This window comes from Aulonocara stuartgranti (assembly GCF_965226115.1).
Source record: "Aulonocara stuartgranti genome assembly, chromosome: 3".
In the NCBI taxonomy this organism is placed as follows: domain Eukaryota; kingdom Metazoa; phylum Chordata; class Actinopteri; order Cichliformes; family Cichlidae; genus Aulonocara; species Aulonocara stuartgranti.
The window spans coordinates 63,107-79,155 of record NC_138941.1 but is presented as its reverse complement, the minus strand read 5'-3'; the positions used below and the strand labels follow the sequence as shown (position 1 = coordinate 79,155).

The 16,049-nt window shown below is 43.7% G+C and overlaps 1 protein-coding gene across 5 annotated transcripts in view; it reads left to right on the top strand.

Moving 5' to 3' along the window:
- LOC309702205 (protein NLRC3-like) overlaps positions 1 to 15,846 on the top strand; it is a 257,026-nt gene extending 241,180 nt beyond the window's left edge. For 4 of the 5 annotated variants that reach the window (XM_082526716.1, XM_082526717.1, XM_082526718.1 and 1 more), the window contains 6 exons: positions 5,462 to 5,657; positions 8,019 to 9,813; positions 10,731 to 10,904; positions 11,182 to 11,349; positions 13,626 to 13,672; positions 13,821 to 15,844. In XM_082526716.1, coding sequence (XP_082382842.1) covers positions 5,462 to 5,657; positions 8,019 to 9,813; positions 10,731 to 10,904; positions 11,182 to 11,349; positions 13,626 to 13,672; positions 13,821 to 14,365 — 2,925 coding nt within the window. In that variant the 3' untranslated portion in view covers positions 14,366 to 15,844. Of the gene's footprint in view, positions 1 to 5,461; positions 5,658 to 8,018; positions 9,814 to 10,730; positions 10,905 to 11,181; positions 11,350 to 13,625; positions 13,673 to 13,820 lie in introns of all 5 variants that reach the window. The other variant, XM_082526719.1, reaches the window with a different exon arrangement.
- The last annotated feature ends 203 nt before the right edge of the window (positions 15,847 to 16,049 follow it).

Here is a 16,049-nt window from a genome sequence, read left to right as displayed (position 1 = left end):
CCGTCAAGTGTCGTCCTTGATGGCTGACTTGCTCATGGCAGTGTCTGATAAGCAAGGAGGTAACATGATGTTTACCAGGCATGATAACTGGCTGACCCTCTTCTGCTGTGAGCTGTGACTTTTTCAGTCGTCCTCCGACGCGGAGAAGACCTTCAGAATCAATGAAAGGACAAAGCTTGCTGAGAGAACACTGTTTAGGGACCTGACCTTCCTTTTGTAAGCAGTGTATTTCTTCTGAATAGACCTGCCTTTGGACAGCAAGCAAAATTCTGATCCTTGCATGATGCAGCTGGTCTGGACTGAAAAGCAGCTTGCAGTTGTGCCAACCGTGGCAAGGACCTTCTTTTGCTGCCCTTGTAAAGGAATAAGCAATGTGGCAGAGCCTGGCAATAGCTCTGGTGAGTGACCTCCAACTTGAAAACCGCTCAAAGCGTTTACTGCCCAACTGAAATGACAAATTTGTGGCACAAGTCACTACTTCTGGACGTAGTTCCACATCTGTTGCGGGTTCAACTAGGCTGAAAGCTTCCTGTTTTAAGTGACAATGTTGCTTGTCTACAAGAAAGGCTGGTCCAGACAACCAGGAGGAAGCTGCAAGCTGGTTAGCTGGAATCGCTCTAGTTGCATGGTCAGCTGGGTTGACATCAGAAGGAACATAGTTCCATTGGCTTTTGTTGGTTGAACGTCTTATCCTTTGTACCCTGTTATGAACATAGACGTAGAACCGTCTAGAGTCATTAAATATATACCCAAGTACTACTTTACTGTCTGAGAAAAGCTTGATGTCGTCTACCTGAATGTCCAACTCTGCAGACATAACCTCTGCTAGTTCCACTGCAAGAACGGCTGCACAGAGCTCAAGCCTTGGGATGGTGATGTCAGGCTTAGGTGCCAACTTTGTTTTCCCAAACAGGAATCCAACTTCGCTATGTCCTGCAGCATCTGTGACTCTCAGATAAGCAACAGCAGATACAGATCTCCTTGCTCTGAGCTGTGGAGAGTGGGACCGTTGTGTAGGCCCTTGGGATCTTCAACTCTCTTAGGTCTTGAAGAGATGTACACCACCTCTGCCACTGTTCAAGCTTTTCTCGGGGCAGTGGTGCATCCCAGTCACAAGTCTCAGTGGTGAGTTCTCTCAAAATAAGGCGGCCCTGAACACTGAAGGGAGCAGCGAACCCCAACGGGTCAAATAAGCTGTTGATAGTATACAACACACCCCGACGTGTAAAGGGTTTTTCTGCGCTGTCCACATGGAAAGTTAGAGTATCTGTAGCAAGGTCCCAACCAAGACCCAGGCTGCGCTGCATGGGAGGGGAGTCCTGACCCACGTCCAGGTCTTGCAGGTTGCTAGCTAGATCTTCAGCTGGAAATGCCCTCATGACCTCAACACTGTTAGACACAATCTTGTGTAGTCTGAGGTTGGATTGCGCTAGCATGTCTTGTGCACCTTTCAGCACTTTGATGGCATCTTCTGCACTGAGGAAAGATTTCAGGCCATCATCAACATAGAAATGTCTGTGCACAAAGCTCCTCACTTCGGGTCCATAGTCCTCTTCACCCTCCATAGCCGTCCTCTTCAGGCCATAAATGGCCACAGCTGGCGAGGGACAGTTACCAAACACATGAACCCTCATGCGGTACTCCAGCACTTTGTCATCAAGTTGGTGGTTACGAAACCACAAGAATCGGAGGTGGTCCCGATGATCCTCCCTCACTAGGAAACTGTGGAACATCTGTTGAATGTCTGTCATCACAGCAACTGGGTCCGTTCTGAAACGCATGAGAACCCCAATTAGGGTGTTGTTGAGGTCCGGGCCTTGTAAGAGCACATTATTCAATGAGATGCCTTTGAACTGTGCGCTTGAATCAAAGACGATCCTTATTTTTCCCAGTTTCTGGGTGTGATAGACACCAAAGGAAGGTAAATACCAATACTCTCTGTCAGGCTCTAGTGGAGGAGCTGGCTCAGCGTGTCCATTTTTGAAAATATCCTCCATGAAATCTATGAAATGATGTTTCATCTCCGGTTTCCTATTCAAGGTACGGCGAAGTGACATCAGTCGGCTGAGGGCTTGCTCTCGATTATTCGGTAAACGTGGTCTTGGACTACGAAATGGCAGGGGAGCCACCCAGCTGTTGGAGTCATCTTTCTTGAACTCCTTGTTCATGATGTGGAGGAAGATTTCATCTTCGATGGAGGGTGCCAGCTAATCATCCTCTTTTGAATGGCTGAAGACCAGCTCACCTAAGCTTGGCTGACTGGAAGTCAGTGTGTCGGAGGATATTAGCTGTTCCTCTATGAACTTTTCTTTGCAGATGATCCTGTTCTCACAAGGCTTGAAGTAGCTTGGTCGCCCATTCTCAAGGACATTGGTCTTGAATGTGTTGACAGTCGGCCGGTGAGCCCCACCGAGACAGACGTCACCGACTATTACCCAACCCAGGTCCACTTGTTGGGCATAAGGTTCGTTGTGACGGCCGTTACGCTGACTGCGCACTTTGTGAACTCGGATGATGTCCCTCCCAAGTAACAAAAGTATCTCAGCTGACGCATCAAGAGGAGGGATCCTTTCAGCAATAGACTTGAGATGCTTGTGGCTTTGGGCAGCTTCTGGAGTAGGGATTTCGTCCCTATTATTGGGAATCAGGTTGCACTCAATAAGAGTCGGCAATGATAAGTGCAACTGTCCATCAGCTGACTCCACCATAAATCCAGAGGCCCTTCTTCCAGCAGTCTCTGTGATTCCTGAGCATGTTTTGAGGGTATAGGGGGAAGCCTCACCCTGGATGTCAAACATGTCAAAGAATGCTGATCTGGCTAGCGACACATTGCTTTGGTCATCTAGCATCACGTATGCCCTCACCTTTTGGTCTGGGCGACCCTTCGGATACACACTGACCAGACAGATTTTGGAACATGATTTACCTTTAAGACCCTCACCACACACGGCTGTGCATGAAGAGGCTGCTATGTCAGTGACACACCCGATAGCCTCCCCACCATGCTCTGCAGAGGGTGGTCTGGAACTTGGAGCCCAAGGTGCCGGTCCAGGATGGAGTGCTGCGATGTGCCGGTCGCTGTCACACTCAGAGCAGTGGGTGTCAGCTTTACACTCTTTAGCTTGATGAGTTGCTGAAGCACAACATTTAAAACATATGGAGTGCTCCACCAGGAAGCGTCTTCGCTCTGCAAGTGATCTTTCTCGAAAGCCTCGGCATTTCCTGAGGGAGTGAGGTTTCTTGTGGAGAGGACACTCTCTGTCCAGATCAATGGTGAGTCCTTTGGAGGACTGAGAGGTGGGGGGGTTTCCTACCTCAGTTTTACTTACGGATAAAGGAGGTTTGGATTTCCATTGTTTGGAGAAGAATCCGTCACCTTTGAATGCAGCTGAACTAAAGTTAGCAAAAGCAAAGCTAGGATCATTTCTCATCTCTGCATGGTTATACACAAAGTCCACAAAAAATGAGAAAGGGGGATATGGAACTTGGTGCTCCCTCTTATAGCGAGACCCCTGAGTTATCCACTGTTCTTGGACGTTGTGGGGCAGTTTCTCCGCTATAGGGTTTATTCCCCTTGCAGTGTCTAGGAAGCTGAGCCCTGGCAAATATCCCTCTTGCTTAGCAGCTTCGATCTCTAGGAGCAGGTCTCCGAGTTCTTGAAGCTTCTGGTGATCTCTATTTGAAATCTTTGGGAAGTGGTTCAATCTATCGAAGAGAGAAGCTTCAATGGCCTCTGGAGAGCCATAGCACTTGTCCAGCCTTCGCCAAAGCATGTTCAAACCCATGAATGGATTGTTGACATAAACTGCCCTTATTCTCTTGGCGTGGTGTAGCGACTCCCCACCAAGCCACTTAATGAGCAGGTCCAGTTCTTCACTAGGTTTGAGGCTAAGTCCCTCCACAGCGTTAACAAAGCTAGATTTCCATGACAGATAACTAGCAGGCTGGTTATCAAACACTTTTAGTCCAGCGGTGACAAGGTCTCGACGCGCCAGATATACAGCTAACTCAGATACACCTTGAGCCTCCAGTGGTGAGCCGGGTGGAAGTTGGTTTGTTGAGTCTGTGCAGCGATGTGTGTGCATGGAGGGGACATCTCTATCTGTGTTAAAAGACAGAGGGTCAGGGCGATTCTTTCTCTGGTTGCCTGGGTGCAGGCCTTCAGCCGAGCAAGCAGAAGGATACGGCTGTTGTGTGTCACGTCTGACGCGATGAACTTCGGTATCTGGGAGGTGTCTGTGTTGTGGTACAGAAGCAGCAGCCTCTGTTTCTTTCTCATTTTGAGCTAAAGCATAACTCTGCCCTGAAGAGAAATGTGCTTGGATGAACTCACCAGTTCGCTGTAATGACTGCTTCATTGCTTGAGCATGACTGGCTTTACTCCCAAGGTCACGTGTCTAAATCTGCAGCAGCCTCAAACACTTGAGCCTCTGCTGAGGCAGCCTCAGCTTCACACTCTTCTTTTAGTGCATTCAATGTAGCCTCTATGCGTGCTTTCTCCACTTGCATGTCTATTTGACGTTTTGCATAGGCTGCTCGCGTGCGTGCAGCTTCCGCCTTGGCACGAGCTTTAGCAGCAGCGGCACTAGCTGAAGATTTATTTGAACTTTGCTTGGAAAATGCAGCTGAGGCAGCACACTCTGACCTAACCTCCAGGCTCTGAATATCGGCATCAATAGGGTTTGAGCTGGACATCGTCTTCAAATCCCGTAAAAAGATACAGAAGAAGCGAACGTAGCCTCTTTGATGTTTTTCTTCTACTTACTGGTTACTGGTGGCGAAGAAATAGGCTGCCGAGATTCCTTCAAAGCTTGATGTGATGGTGCATCTTTTCACTGTTCTGTCTGTATAGCTGAGTCTACGTTCACGAGGACAACGCTTAGTGAGGACAGAACATCATTACATAACCTAATAACTGTTTTCAGGTATCTGTAGTTTACTTGAGTAGTAACTATTTTTTACTTCGTACATTTTTAAACAAATATCTGAACTTTCTACTTCTTAAAAGTAGAAACGTCCTCCAAAGACCTGCTTTCTTTTTTACTATCACTTTTAAGTTAAATGAGTACTTCAACTTTTACTGGAGTAGTTTTTAATAGTAGTAGTTTTCCTTAAACACAAGTACAGACTTGGTGTACTTTGCTGATTCTTACAATGATTCAGTTCTGATTCACAAATTCAGTTTTGACTCAGTCAGAAATATTATAATCATGATTATTTATCTTGGATTTCACTGTTGAAAGAACCTGTAAACCTTGTAAAGTAAAAACATTTAATTCCAAATGATTTGAGTCTTTCTCTGCAACTACAAATTCCATGTAAACTACTGTGGTATAAAAACAAAGCTGAGACTTCATCAGAGGTGGAAACATCAGGTTAAGGATCCACACTTTGTGTTTACATGTTTTCATGATTACATGATTTCACTCTGATTGGCTCATTCATAATTATTCTGTTCCAGCTGCTGGAGGACAACATCATCACTTTTTTGAACGAGCTGAAGAAGATCCAGAAGGTTCTGAGTCCAGATTACCCAGAATGCTTAGAGAGTCAGAGGGAGGATGAGGAGGAGAGGAGCAGAAAGGCACTTGTGACAATCACAGTGAACTTCCTGAGGAGACTGAAGCAGGAGAAGCTGGCTGAGCGTCTCTATTGCAGTAAGAGCATTTCTGTAAGCGTTTAAGCTGATTGATGACTACAACAGTCATTAAACAACCACTGCTGTCCTACCGAGAGACTTCAAAGCTCATGTGGGCAATGACAGTGAGTCCTGGAGGGGCGTGATTGGGAGGAACGGCCTCCTGGATCTGAATCCGAGTGGTGTTTTGTTTTTGGACTTCTGTGCAAATCACAGTTTGTCCTTAATGAACAGCATGTTTGAACATAAGGGTCCATAAGTGCATGTGGCACCAGGACGCCGCAGGATGCTGGACAGACCTGGCACAACTAAACGTGCGTGTGAACGCCTCACAGAGGCCCTGGTCTGCAAGACCTTGAACATACACCTCTGGCAGAGCTTCAGCTGCAGTCTGAGGCAGACTGGTGCTCTACTTGCACTGTGTATAGTGCGGGTGGAGCACTGCTGACGTCGACAGAGAATATTGTCGGGCGGTGGAAGGAATACTTTGAGGACTTCCTTAATCCCATTGGCTTCCTCCTCCTGTAGAAGAAGCAGAGGCTGTGGATGAGGGGATGACTCGCCTGTCTCCGGGGGCGAGGTCCCTAAGAGAGATAAACGACTCCTTGTTGGGTACACTGGAAACCCGAATAAGTCCAGTGAACTCAACATTTATGAGGAAACTGATTATATAATAGTTTTAAAGTTAACTTACAGTGAACTTGTAGTTTTTAAGTAAGTTAAAAAATATGACCTGAATAAGATCAAGGAATTGAACTACCTCCAACCTGTAACTTAGTATTTAAGTAACTTACAAAGTTTAATTTCACTAAACTTGTATATTTTACTTTATTTGAACTTTATTTCATTACTTTACTAACTTAAATATTATAACTTATATAAACTCTAATTACCTATTAAAGCGCATGCTAAGTCTAACCCTTCATAGACAGGGTCTTTCTGTAAAGAAAGAAAGCTGAGACAGATTTGCAATTGCAAGTTTATTTCTACAAAACTTTACATACTTCTGCATTTGGACATGTTTTTAGTGCTTATTGTACAACGTGTACAGTGAAAATGTTAAACAATATAGTGCTTCAGCCTTTTCTTTGGCTCTCTTTTAAAAATAATTCTGGAAACAACATAAAAAAAAAGTATCAGCCTGATGCTGTTATAATTTAATAAAAAACATTTTTATAAACATTTAAACCAAATAAATAGTCTCAGTCTACTCTTTAGCTTTTCCCTTAAACTTCAACATAAATAGTTTTTTTTATAACAAATAATCTTTTTTCTCCAGTTGTTCCCTTTTAAAACTTTTAAAAATAGAAACATTTAAAACAAAAAATATGTATGAGCATTTTCTTCCACGTTTTCATTATAAGACTAAGTTAAATAGAACACCCACCATATAAAAAAAGCTATCTAGAGGCATGTTTGTCTCAGTCTGTCTCAGGCTGTGGGGAACAGATAGCAGCAGATGTCCTAAACCTACAGATCTTTGTATGAAACTTTACTACAGTTTAGTGCAACTAGTCATGCGAGCCATCAACTTCAGTGGAACAGTTTGAATTTTGCCAGCAGTATAGTGCCAGCACCTGTACGTGCTACTCTGGCAGTAAAAGATTGTTTTTGAGGCGAAGAAGACATGGTTTCAACTGTTTACCATCCTCAAGGCCCATCATGAATTTCTGGATGAATGTGTTAACCAGGCTTTTTGGATAGTCCAGATGTAAGACATAAAACAATCGGAACAACAAGACAAATGCATCAGCCCACTTGGGAATGTCGCCAACCACAAGCTCATCTTCCACTACAGCTGCTGCACTGACTACAACATTATTAAAACACAATAAAAAAAAAAAAACTTACCTCGGAGCTTAGCGATAACTGTGTTTAATGCTCAAATCCCACTTCAAGCTGTTCGAACGAAAAGAAAAACCACAACTGAGACAGCTAGCTTAGCCCACATTTACACCGCAGCGGTTATTAGGTTAATATGTAAAACATATTTCGCCAAAACGTAACCATTACCATATCACAACGCTTATGGTGAAAATAAGTAAACCACTGGCAATAATAATTCCCAACAACTGGTACGTGGCTGCCACTGGCATTTTAGGCAGACCCAGGACACAATGGAAACATTATATCTCTTGGCTTGCCTGGGAACACCTTGATGTTCCCCCAGACAAGCTGGAGGAAGTGGTCATGAAGAGGGTTGTCTGGGCTAATCTGCCTAGGCTGCTGCCTCCTTGACCGGCCCTGGATAAGCGGAAAAATATAAATGGATGGATGGATGACTAGAACATTTGTTATTGTCTTAAGAGATTGACCAACATGTAGCCAAATATCCATGCTTTAAAGAAATGAGACGTAATGTTTTGCATTCTTTTTCCAGAACATTTTCCTACGGTATGTCAACGTAACCTTAAATCCACCCTGAAGAAGAAGTTCCAGTGTGTGTTTGAGGGCATCGCTAAAGCAGGAAACCCAACCCTCCTGAATCAGATCTACACAGAGCTCTACATCACAGAGGGAGGGACTGCAGAGGTCAATGATGAACATGAGGTCAGACAGATTGAAACAGCATCCAGGAAACCAGACAGACCAGAAACAACCATCAGACAAGAAGACATCTTTAAAGCCTCACCTGGAAGAGATGAACCAATCAGAACAGTGCTGACAAAGGGAGTGGCTGGCATTGGGAAAACAGTCTTAACACAGAAATACAGCCTGGACTGGGCTGAAGACAAAGCCAACCAGGACATCCAGTTCATATTTCCATTCACTTTCAGAGAGCTGAATGTGCTGAAAGAGGAAAAGTTCAGCTTGGTGGGACTTGTTCATCACTTCTTTACTGAAACCAAAGAAGCAGGAATCTGCAGCTTTGAAGACTTCCAGGTTGTGTTCATCTTTGATGGTCTGGATGAGTGTCGACCTCCTCTGGACTTCCACAAAACTACAATCCTAACTGACCCTAGAAAGTCCACCTCAGTGGATGTGCTGCTGATAAACCTCATCAGGGGGAAACTGCTTCCCTCTGCTCGCCTCTGGATAACCACACGACCTGCAGCAGCCAATCAGATCCCTCCTGACTGTGTCTGCATGGTGACAGAGGTCAGAGGGTTCATTGACCCACAGAAGGAGGAGTACTTCAGGAAGAGATTCAGAGATGAGGAGCAGGCCAGCAGGATCATCTCCCACATCAAGACATCACGAAGCCTCCACATCATGTGTCACATCCCAGTCTTCTGCTGGATCACTGCTACAGTTCTGGAGGATGTGCTGGAAACCAGAGAGGGAGGACAGCTGCCCAAGACCCTGACTGAGATGTACATCCATTTCCTGGTGGTTCAGGCCAAAGTGAAGAAGGTCAAGTATGATGGAGGAGCTGAGACAGATCCACACTGGAGTCCAGAGAGCAGGAAGATGATGGAGTCTCTGGGAAAACTGGCTTTTGATCAGCTGCAGAAAGGAAACCTGATCTTCTATGAATCAGACCTGACAGAGTGTGGCATCGATATCAGAGCAGCCTCAGTGTACTCAGGAGTGTTCACACAGATCTTTAAAGAGGAGAGAGGACTGTACCAGGACAAGGTGTTCTGCTTCATCCATCTGACTGTTCAGGAGTTTCTGGCTGCTCTTCATGTCCATCTGACCTTCAGCAACTCTGGAAAAAATCTGCTTGAACAGAAACAAATAACCTCCAAGAGTTTTAGCTTTTTAAACCAAAAAGAATCTTTTCACCAGAGTGCTGTGAACAAGGCCTTACAGAGTCCAAATGCACACCTGGACTTGTTCCTCCGCTTCCTCCTGGGTCTTTCACTGCAGACCAATCAGACTCTCCTACGAGGTCTGCTGACACAAACAGGAAGTAGCTGGCAGACCAATCAGGAAACAGTTCAGTACATCAAGGAGAAGCTCAGTGAGAATCTGTCTGCAGAGAAAAGCATCAATCTGTTCCACTGTCTGAATGAACTGAATGACCGTTCTCTAGTGGAGGAGATCCAACAGTCCCTGAGATCAGGACGTCTCTCCACAGATAAACTGTCTCCTGCTCAGTGGTCAGCTCTGGTCTTCATCTTACTGTCATCAGAAGAAGATCTGGATGTGTTTGACCTGAAGAAATACTCTGCTTCAGAGGAGGCTCTTCTGAGGCTGCTGCCAGTGCTCAAAGCCTCCAACAAAGCTCTGTGAGTAAATCTGTGATCATGTTTATTTTTAAAATGTTGATTAAAAGTGGTCATAGATTTCTTCCATGACAGATCCATGTCCTAAAACCATGAGCCAGCCTAGTTGTATAGTATAAAAGAAAAAAGGAGAACTTTTGACCACAATATTGTAACTTGAATACTTTTGATACAGCCTTTAAAAATAAAATTTATGAACAGAATCGGTGACAATGGGCAGCCCTGGTGGAGCCCATCACCCACCGGACTTATTGCTATCAAACGTATTGCCGGCTATGCCAACCAAGCTCTTGCAGTGGTTGTAAAAGGATCGAATGGCCCGTAGCAATGGCCATAAAATGTTTCTCAGTTTTATTATTTTCAGTCACATCTGTTTTTGATTATTAACTGAATATTTTAAAATTCAGGCTTTTTATGTTATACAAAATATATTTTCTTATGTCTTGTATTGATTCTGAAGGAATAGTTTTCATCAGTATCGCAGATACCAGCCTGAATTTTACTTTGTATTGGATCAGAAAGGAAATCAGTGGCATCACACATCACTTACAGCAACTTCAGTACCTCTTCATTTTAATAAACTGGGGGAGGTGCACCAAGATTCAGTATGAGATAAAGAATTATTTTTAACTGTAAGGTTGGAGAAATCTGTTGTTGGAAATTGGAAGAACAGGTCATCTTAAAAATCACTGCATTGTAGTTTTATTCAGGCCCCTTCAATCTGTGATCGCTGTTGCTTTGCATTGTAAATGCTACTATTACAAAAGTCACAAATATTAGTGTATGTGTGTGCTATTGGGTAAGAAACCAAAAGAACAGAATCTACCAGCACCTCACTGATTTCTGCTTAAAAACAACAAAAAAGCAATAAAGCTCTGATTTGTTTGGTTGATCTTCTCTCCCTTCCCGCTTGATTTCAGACTGAGTGGTTGTAACCTGTCAGACAGAAGCTGTGAAGCTCTGTCCTCAGTCCTGAGCTCCCAGTCCTCCCATCTGACAGAGCTGGACCTGGGTAACAACAACCTGCAGGATTCAGGACTGAACCTTCTGTCTGCTGGGATAAAGAGTCAATACTGCAAACTGGAAACGCTGAGGTCAGATCAAGCAATATCGATTTTTCTTTTCATCAATTAACATCATTTAATCAATTTCATTTGGAAAAAATTAACATTGAGCCAGTGTATTTTTTTTTTTTAATGAATCCATGCAAGTCACAGTAAACTGCCACATTTGTCTTTTGTAACATGAGGCATAAGGATTCCAGCATGTCCTGAAACAGTGTTGAAATATTGTAAATGTAGTAGCTCCTCATGGCACCATGAATATACTTGAACACAAGTGTTTCATGTCTTCTTGTCATCCTTTCTTCAGACTGAGTGGCTGTAACCTGTCAGACAGAAGCTGTGAAGCTCTGTCCTCAGTCCTGAGCTCCCAGTCCTCCCGTCTGACAGAGCTGGATCTGGGTAACAACAACCTGCAGGATTCAGGACTGAAGCTTCTATTTTCTGCAGTGGAGAGTCCAAAGTGTACAATTCTCAGGTCAGGATTCAGTCTTTTCTGATGATGATTTAAAACCTGAGTCAGGTCGATAAATGGCTTACTCATTTACAACAGACATGATTTGTTAAATCACCTTATATATGTGTGCTTAAGTTTTGTGGTGCTCTGATTTATTGCCCGTGCTGTCTTTCAGTTCAGCTTTGTCGAGTCTCTGGTAGGATTTCTTTTACATGACCTGTGTAAAAACAAAACAGGAAACACATTAAGCTGAAGTAAGATGCACAATTTGACAAATGAGGCACAAATAATGTTGCTGCTTTCTGGAAAGTGCGTCTAAGAAGACCCAATGGAGAAAGTGAAGAGAAAAATCAAAGATTAAGAAGAAGAAAATGGCAGAGGCAGTTTCTCTTGGACTGCCTGCAGATGGGGCGAGACTCTAGAAACAGGGATGATTGGAGAAAATGTAAAGAGGCCATATGATAAACAAGGAGATGAATACTCTGGTGTTCTGGGGATAGTGGGAGTGAGAGGGAGAGATGCCAGTAAATGATTTCAGAGAATCAGAGCTAAGAAACCAAAGCAAGTGGGAAACTACAAACATGTGGACAGACTCATAATTAGGCCAAAGACACATTAAAACAATTATTACAGGTTTAGAAACGGATGGATATGAAGGAGCTTAGCATGAATTTGCATTGAGGAAAGAATAGCAACGAGCATCAGAGGAAACAGTTAGGAAAACTAAAAGGATGTACTGGCAGGAATACTGCAGTACTTTAGGAAGAACTACACCAGTTAAGAACATGAATGCAGACAGGAAACAACAGCAGCTGTTGTAAAGTAAATTCAAACTCCTTCATTAAATGCAGCTGGTTGAGTTGAAAACAATGGAGACTGATTGTGTTACGTTGTTTATTCTCTATAGAAATGGAGCAGAAGGAGTGCATGCAGAGCTGGACGTGGGCTGAATATACATGCGTGTATCTGTGTTGTCTGTGAGCAGAGAAAACAAAGCGCTGGAAATGTCCAGTGTATCATAAGCCAGCCAGTCCTGTTACTGCAATTCACTTCTTCACCAGAAAGTGTCACCATCAGGCTTCAACAGCAGTTTCCAGTATTAATAATGTTAATGAGCTCCAGGTAGTATGGATGGGAAAATGTAGAGATGCTGGGCAAACAATATGATCAAATCCACAATGGGAATAATTGAAGTGATGACGGCAGGTGTAGAGAACAAAAATGAATCATATTGAAATGTTAAATCAGGAAAATCCTGGAGAAGAGGATAGTTCTAATGTTCAGTTTGTAATGTTGAATTCAAAGCAGCTCTTAAGTGCATAAAAATGACTTCACCTGGGAAGGATCAGGTGTGTTACATCATGATGAAGCAGTTAGAGGAGGCTCTGCTGCTCTTCTATAATAGAATATATCAGGAAGCTGGAAAGAACTGTGAAAGCAGGGAAAGACCCCACTAAGACCACAGGTTATAGGCCTACAGCTCTAACATCTCATCCAGGGAAAGTCATGGAAAGACTGTCAGTGGACAGACTGATGTATGTGACTGAAAGAAGGCAGCTGTTTGCACCTTCTCAGCAGGGGGAGGAACACCATGGACCCAGCAGTCAGTTACAGTCAGAGATGAGGAAAGCTCAGTGCATTAGGAGATGAGGTGTGGTTTGTATCAGCCAACTTAAATGATGGAAATGAAGGAGCTGTTCCTGGTTAATATTCTGTGTTTGCTAACAGTACCACAGACCCAGGCCTAATCTGTCATCTGTTAAGACGTCCAACATCTCCTCATTTATTGGTGGATAATCCACTAACTTGTTTTAATGCACAAGTTCATGTGATGTGTGTGGCTCGCTGCTGCTGATACAAAGTTGGAGGTAAACAGGTCGGCTAAAAAAGCTGAAGGGAGATGGCTCATAACAAATGACCGCCACTTTATTAGGTCACGGGTGAACTGTACCTGAGACAGTGGGCACTGTGTACCGAATAAAGTGTCAGCCATGGTAAATGTGTTTCCAAGAGGAGAAAACCAGCTGGCAGCAAAGGCAGGGAGGTGTCCTTTCCACCTAAACAGGAGAGGAATATAAAGATAATGAAGGTCACAGTTTGTATTTCATTCAGTACAGTGATGTACTGATCTAGGATCAGTCCAATCATCAGCAGTTTGATCCACGTATGGATTGAAGTGTGTTTGTGAAAATGTTGGACGGTTCCTTTATCAGTGTGTAACAGTGTGTGTGTGAGAGCCATGTAATGTCCATGTGTGCATGCTGACTGTGCTGCTCTGACCCCCCTCCTCCTTTCAGGGTGGAGCCTGCTGGAGTCCGATGGTTGAGACCAGGTCTGAGGAAGTGTAAGTGTGTTTTTAATGGGATTCATGAAAACAAAGCAGCACACATTCAACCATCTTCATCATGTCAGGAGTCATCATCAAAGTGTCAATCAATGAACAGATGATGGATCAATAACTGCAGCTGGATTGTGTTTGTTCTCTCCATCAGATTCCTGTCAACTCACAATCGACACAAACACAGTGAACACAGAGCTCCAACTGTCTGACAACAACAGGAAGGTGACACGTGTGAAGGAGGTTCAGTCATATCCTGATCATCCAGACAGATTTGATGGTTTTTATCAGCTGCTGTGTAGAAATGGTCTGACTGGTCGCTGTTACTGGGAGGTCGAGTGGAGAGGAGACGTTTGTATATCAGTGAGTTACAGAAGCATCAGAAGGAAAGGAGACAGTGACTGTTGGTTTGGATACAATGATCAGTCCTGGAGTCTGTACTGCTCTGATGATGGTCCTCAGTCTGTCTGGCACAATAACATACAAACATCCATCTCCTCCTCCTCCTCCTCCTCCTCCTCTGTCTCTAACAGAGCAGCAGTGTATGTGGACTGTCCTGCTGGCACTCTGTCCTTCTACAGAGTCTCCTCTGACACTCTGATCCACCTCCACACCTTCAACACCACATTCACTCAAACTCTTTATCCTGGGTTTAGACTCGGTTCCTTGTCTCGTGGTTCCTCAGTGTCCCTGTGCTGAGTGGAGTGTAAAGAGTGTCTCCTGTTACAGAAACACTCTGACTGTTGAACAGATAGTTCAGTCTGTACATGTCTGTCTCTTTCACTCACAAACACGTTTTCAGATTCATGGATTCAATCAGTTGATGTTTGAAACTCTTCTAAATGATTCCTTGTAAACTTCTTCAGTCACAAACAAACAGGAAGTGATGTCACATGTGTTCCTGTCCACACAGCAGAATGAGTCTATTGCTGACAGTGATGTACAAACAGAGTGAGCATTTCTGAGGCCCAAAATAAACTGAGTAGTTCACTGAATGAACAATGGACTGTGAGCTCAGTTCCTTCATCATTAGTATGGATTATATATGTATATGTATTATATTAGTATCATATATATCAGGTGCTGCTGCTTTCAGTCATTGTGCAAATGTGCTGTTTGTAAGCTTGTAAAGCTGCAGTCAGCTGAGACTGAAGAAGTCACCTGATCAGTGAGCAAACGTTTCTGAAAACGTCCAGATGAACAGAATCAACCTTTTGGGATCAGCCAGCAATGCAGCATCATTGTTGTTCAGCTTCAGAGGTTTGCAGGAATGAACTGATGACCAGAAACAGCTGCAAAGTCCAAGAAAATACCAGCTGGAGTTCAGCTGCATTTGAAGAAGTCAAAGAAAAGTAAGGATGGCAAAGGGCGACGTTTTCTTCCAAAGAGCTGCAAACATGGTCGACGCCTCATTAGAAGAATCATCTGGACATTTGTGAGGAACTCTAACCAAGAAAGCAACGTCACACAGATCCAACAGACAGTTTCCATGACTGCAAGTGTTGAGTGGAAAAATGCTACATTGCATTATTGCATCCTCTCACCACAGGAGGCGCTGTTGGCACCACTGATTGCTGATCAGCTGTTCTCTGATGATCTGATTGATACTGTGAATAACGGGACTCACTGAACTCTGTGACACAGTGAAGATTACAGAGTTTAACTTCACCCTTTAAGACTGACCACAGAACCAAGTCCGCCAGAGCTTTTGTTATATTTTTACATGCTGTGGAGCCATTTGTGGGAGCATTTCAAGTTGCTATACATCAATACAACTGTTATAGCCCTAATTTTAATAATATGTATGCATTAAGTCCATAGTAACTACATAAATTGCAAAAAAAACCTCTGCTCATCCATCTCTGTGAGTATCAGGATACATTTGGTTCATAATACACAGAAAAATCAGAGTTATTACCTGTAATAAATGTGAAAGATTCCTGCAGTGATAACCAGGCAGGACTGAAACACATCCAAGCTGTCACCACGGTAACAGCACCGTCCATCCACAGGTGAGGGGAGGAGCAAAAAGAGGGACTTTGACCATTTTATACTAAAAACACTCAACTAATGTTTGTAATATGAAACAAATAAGCCCACATTAATGTGAGCGTTTATTAAATAATAATAATGATGATTTCCTCCTGATCTCATTTCCACAGCAGAGAAAACTGTGGTGTATATTGAGGTGGAGGGTGTGGTCTGTGGCTCAGGTGTAGAGTGAGGGTGGGGTGCACCACAGCAGCATGCTGGGACTGCTGAGGGTGGAGGAGGGAGTGATGATGACATCAGAGCTGCAGCACAGAGACCAGTGAACACACAGTCTGTTCATCTTTGCATAGATACAATATACAGCACAATATTGAATGACAGACACGCTGTG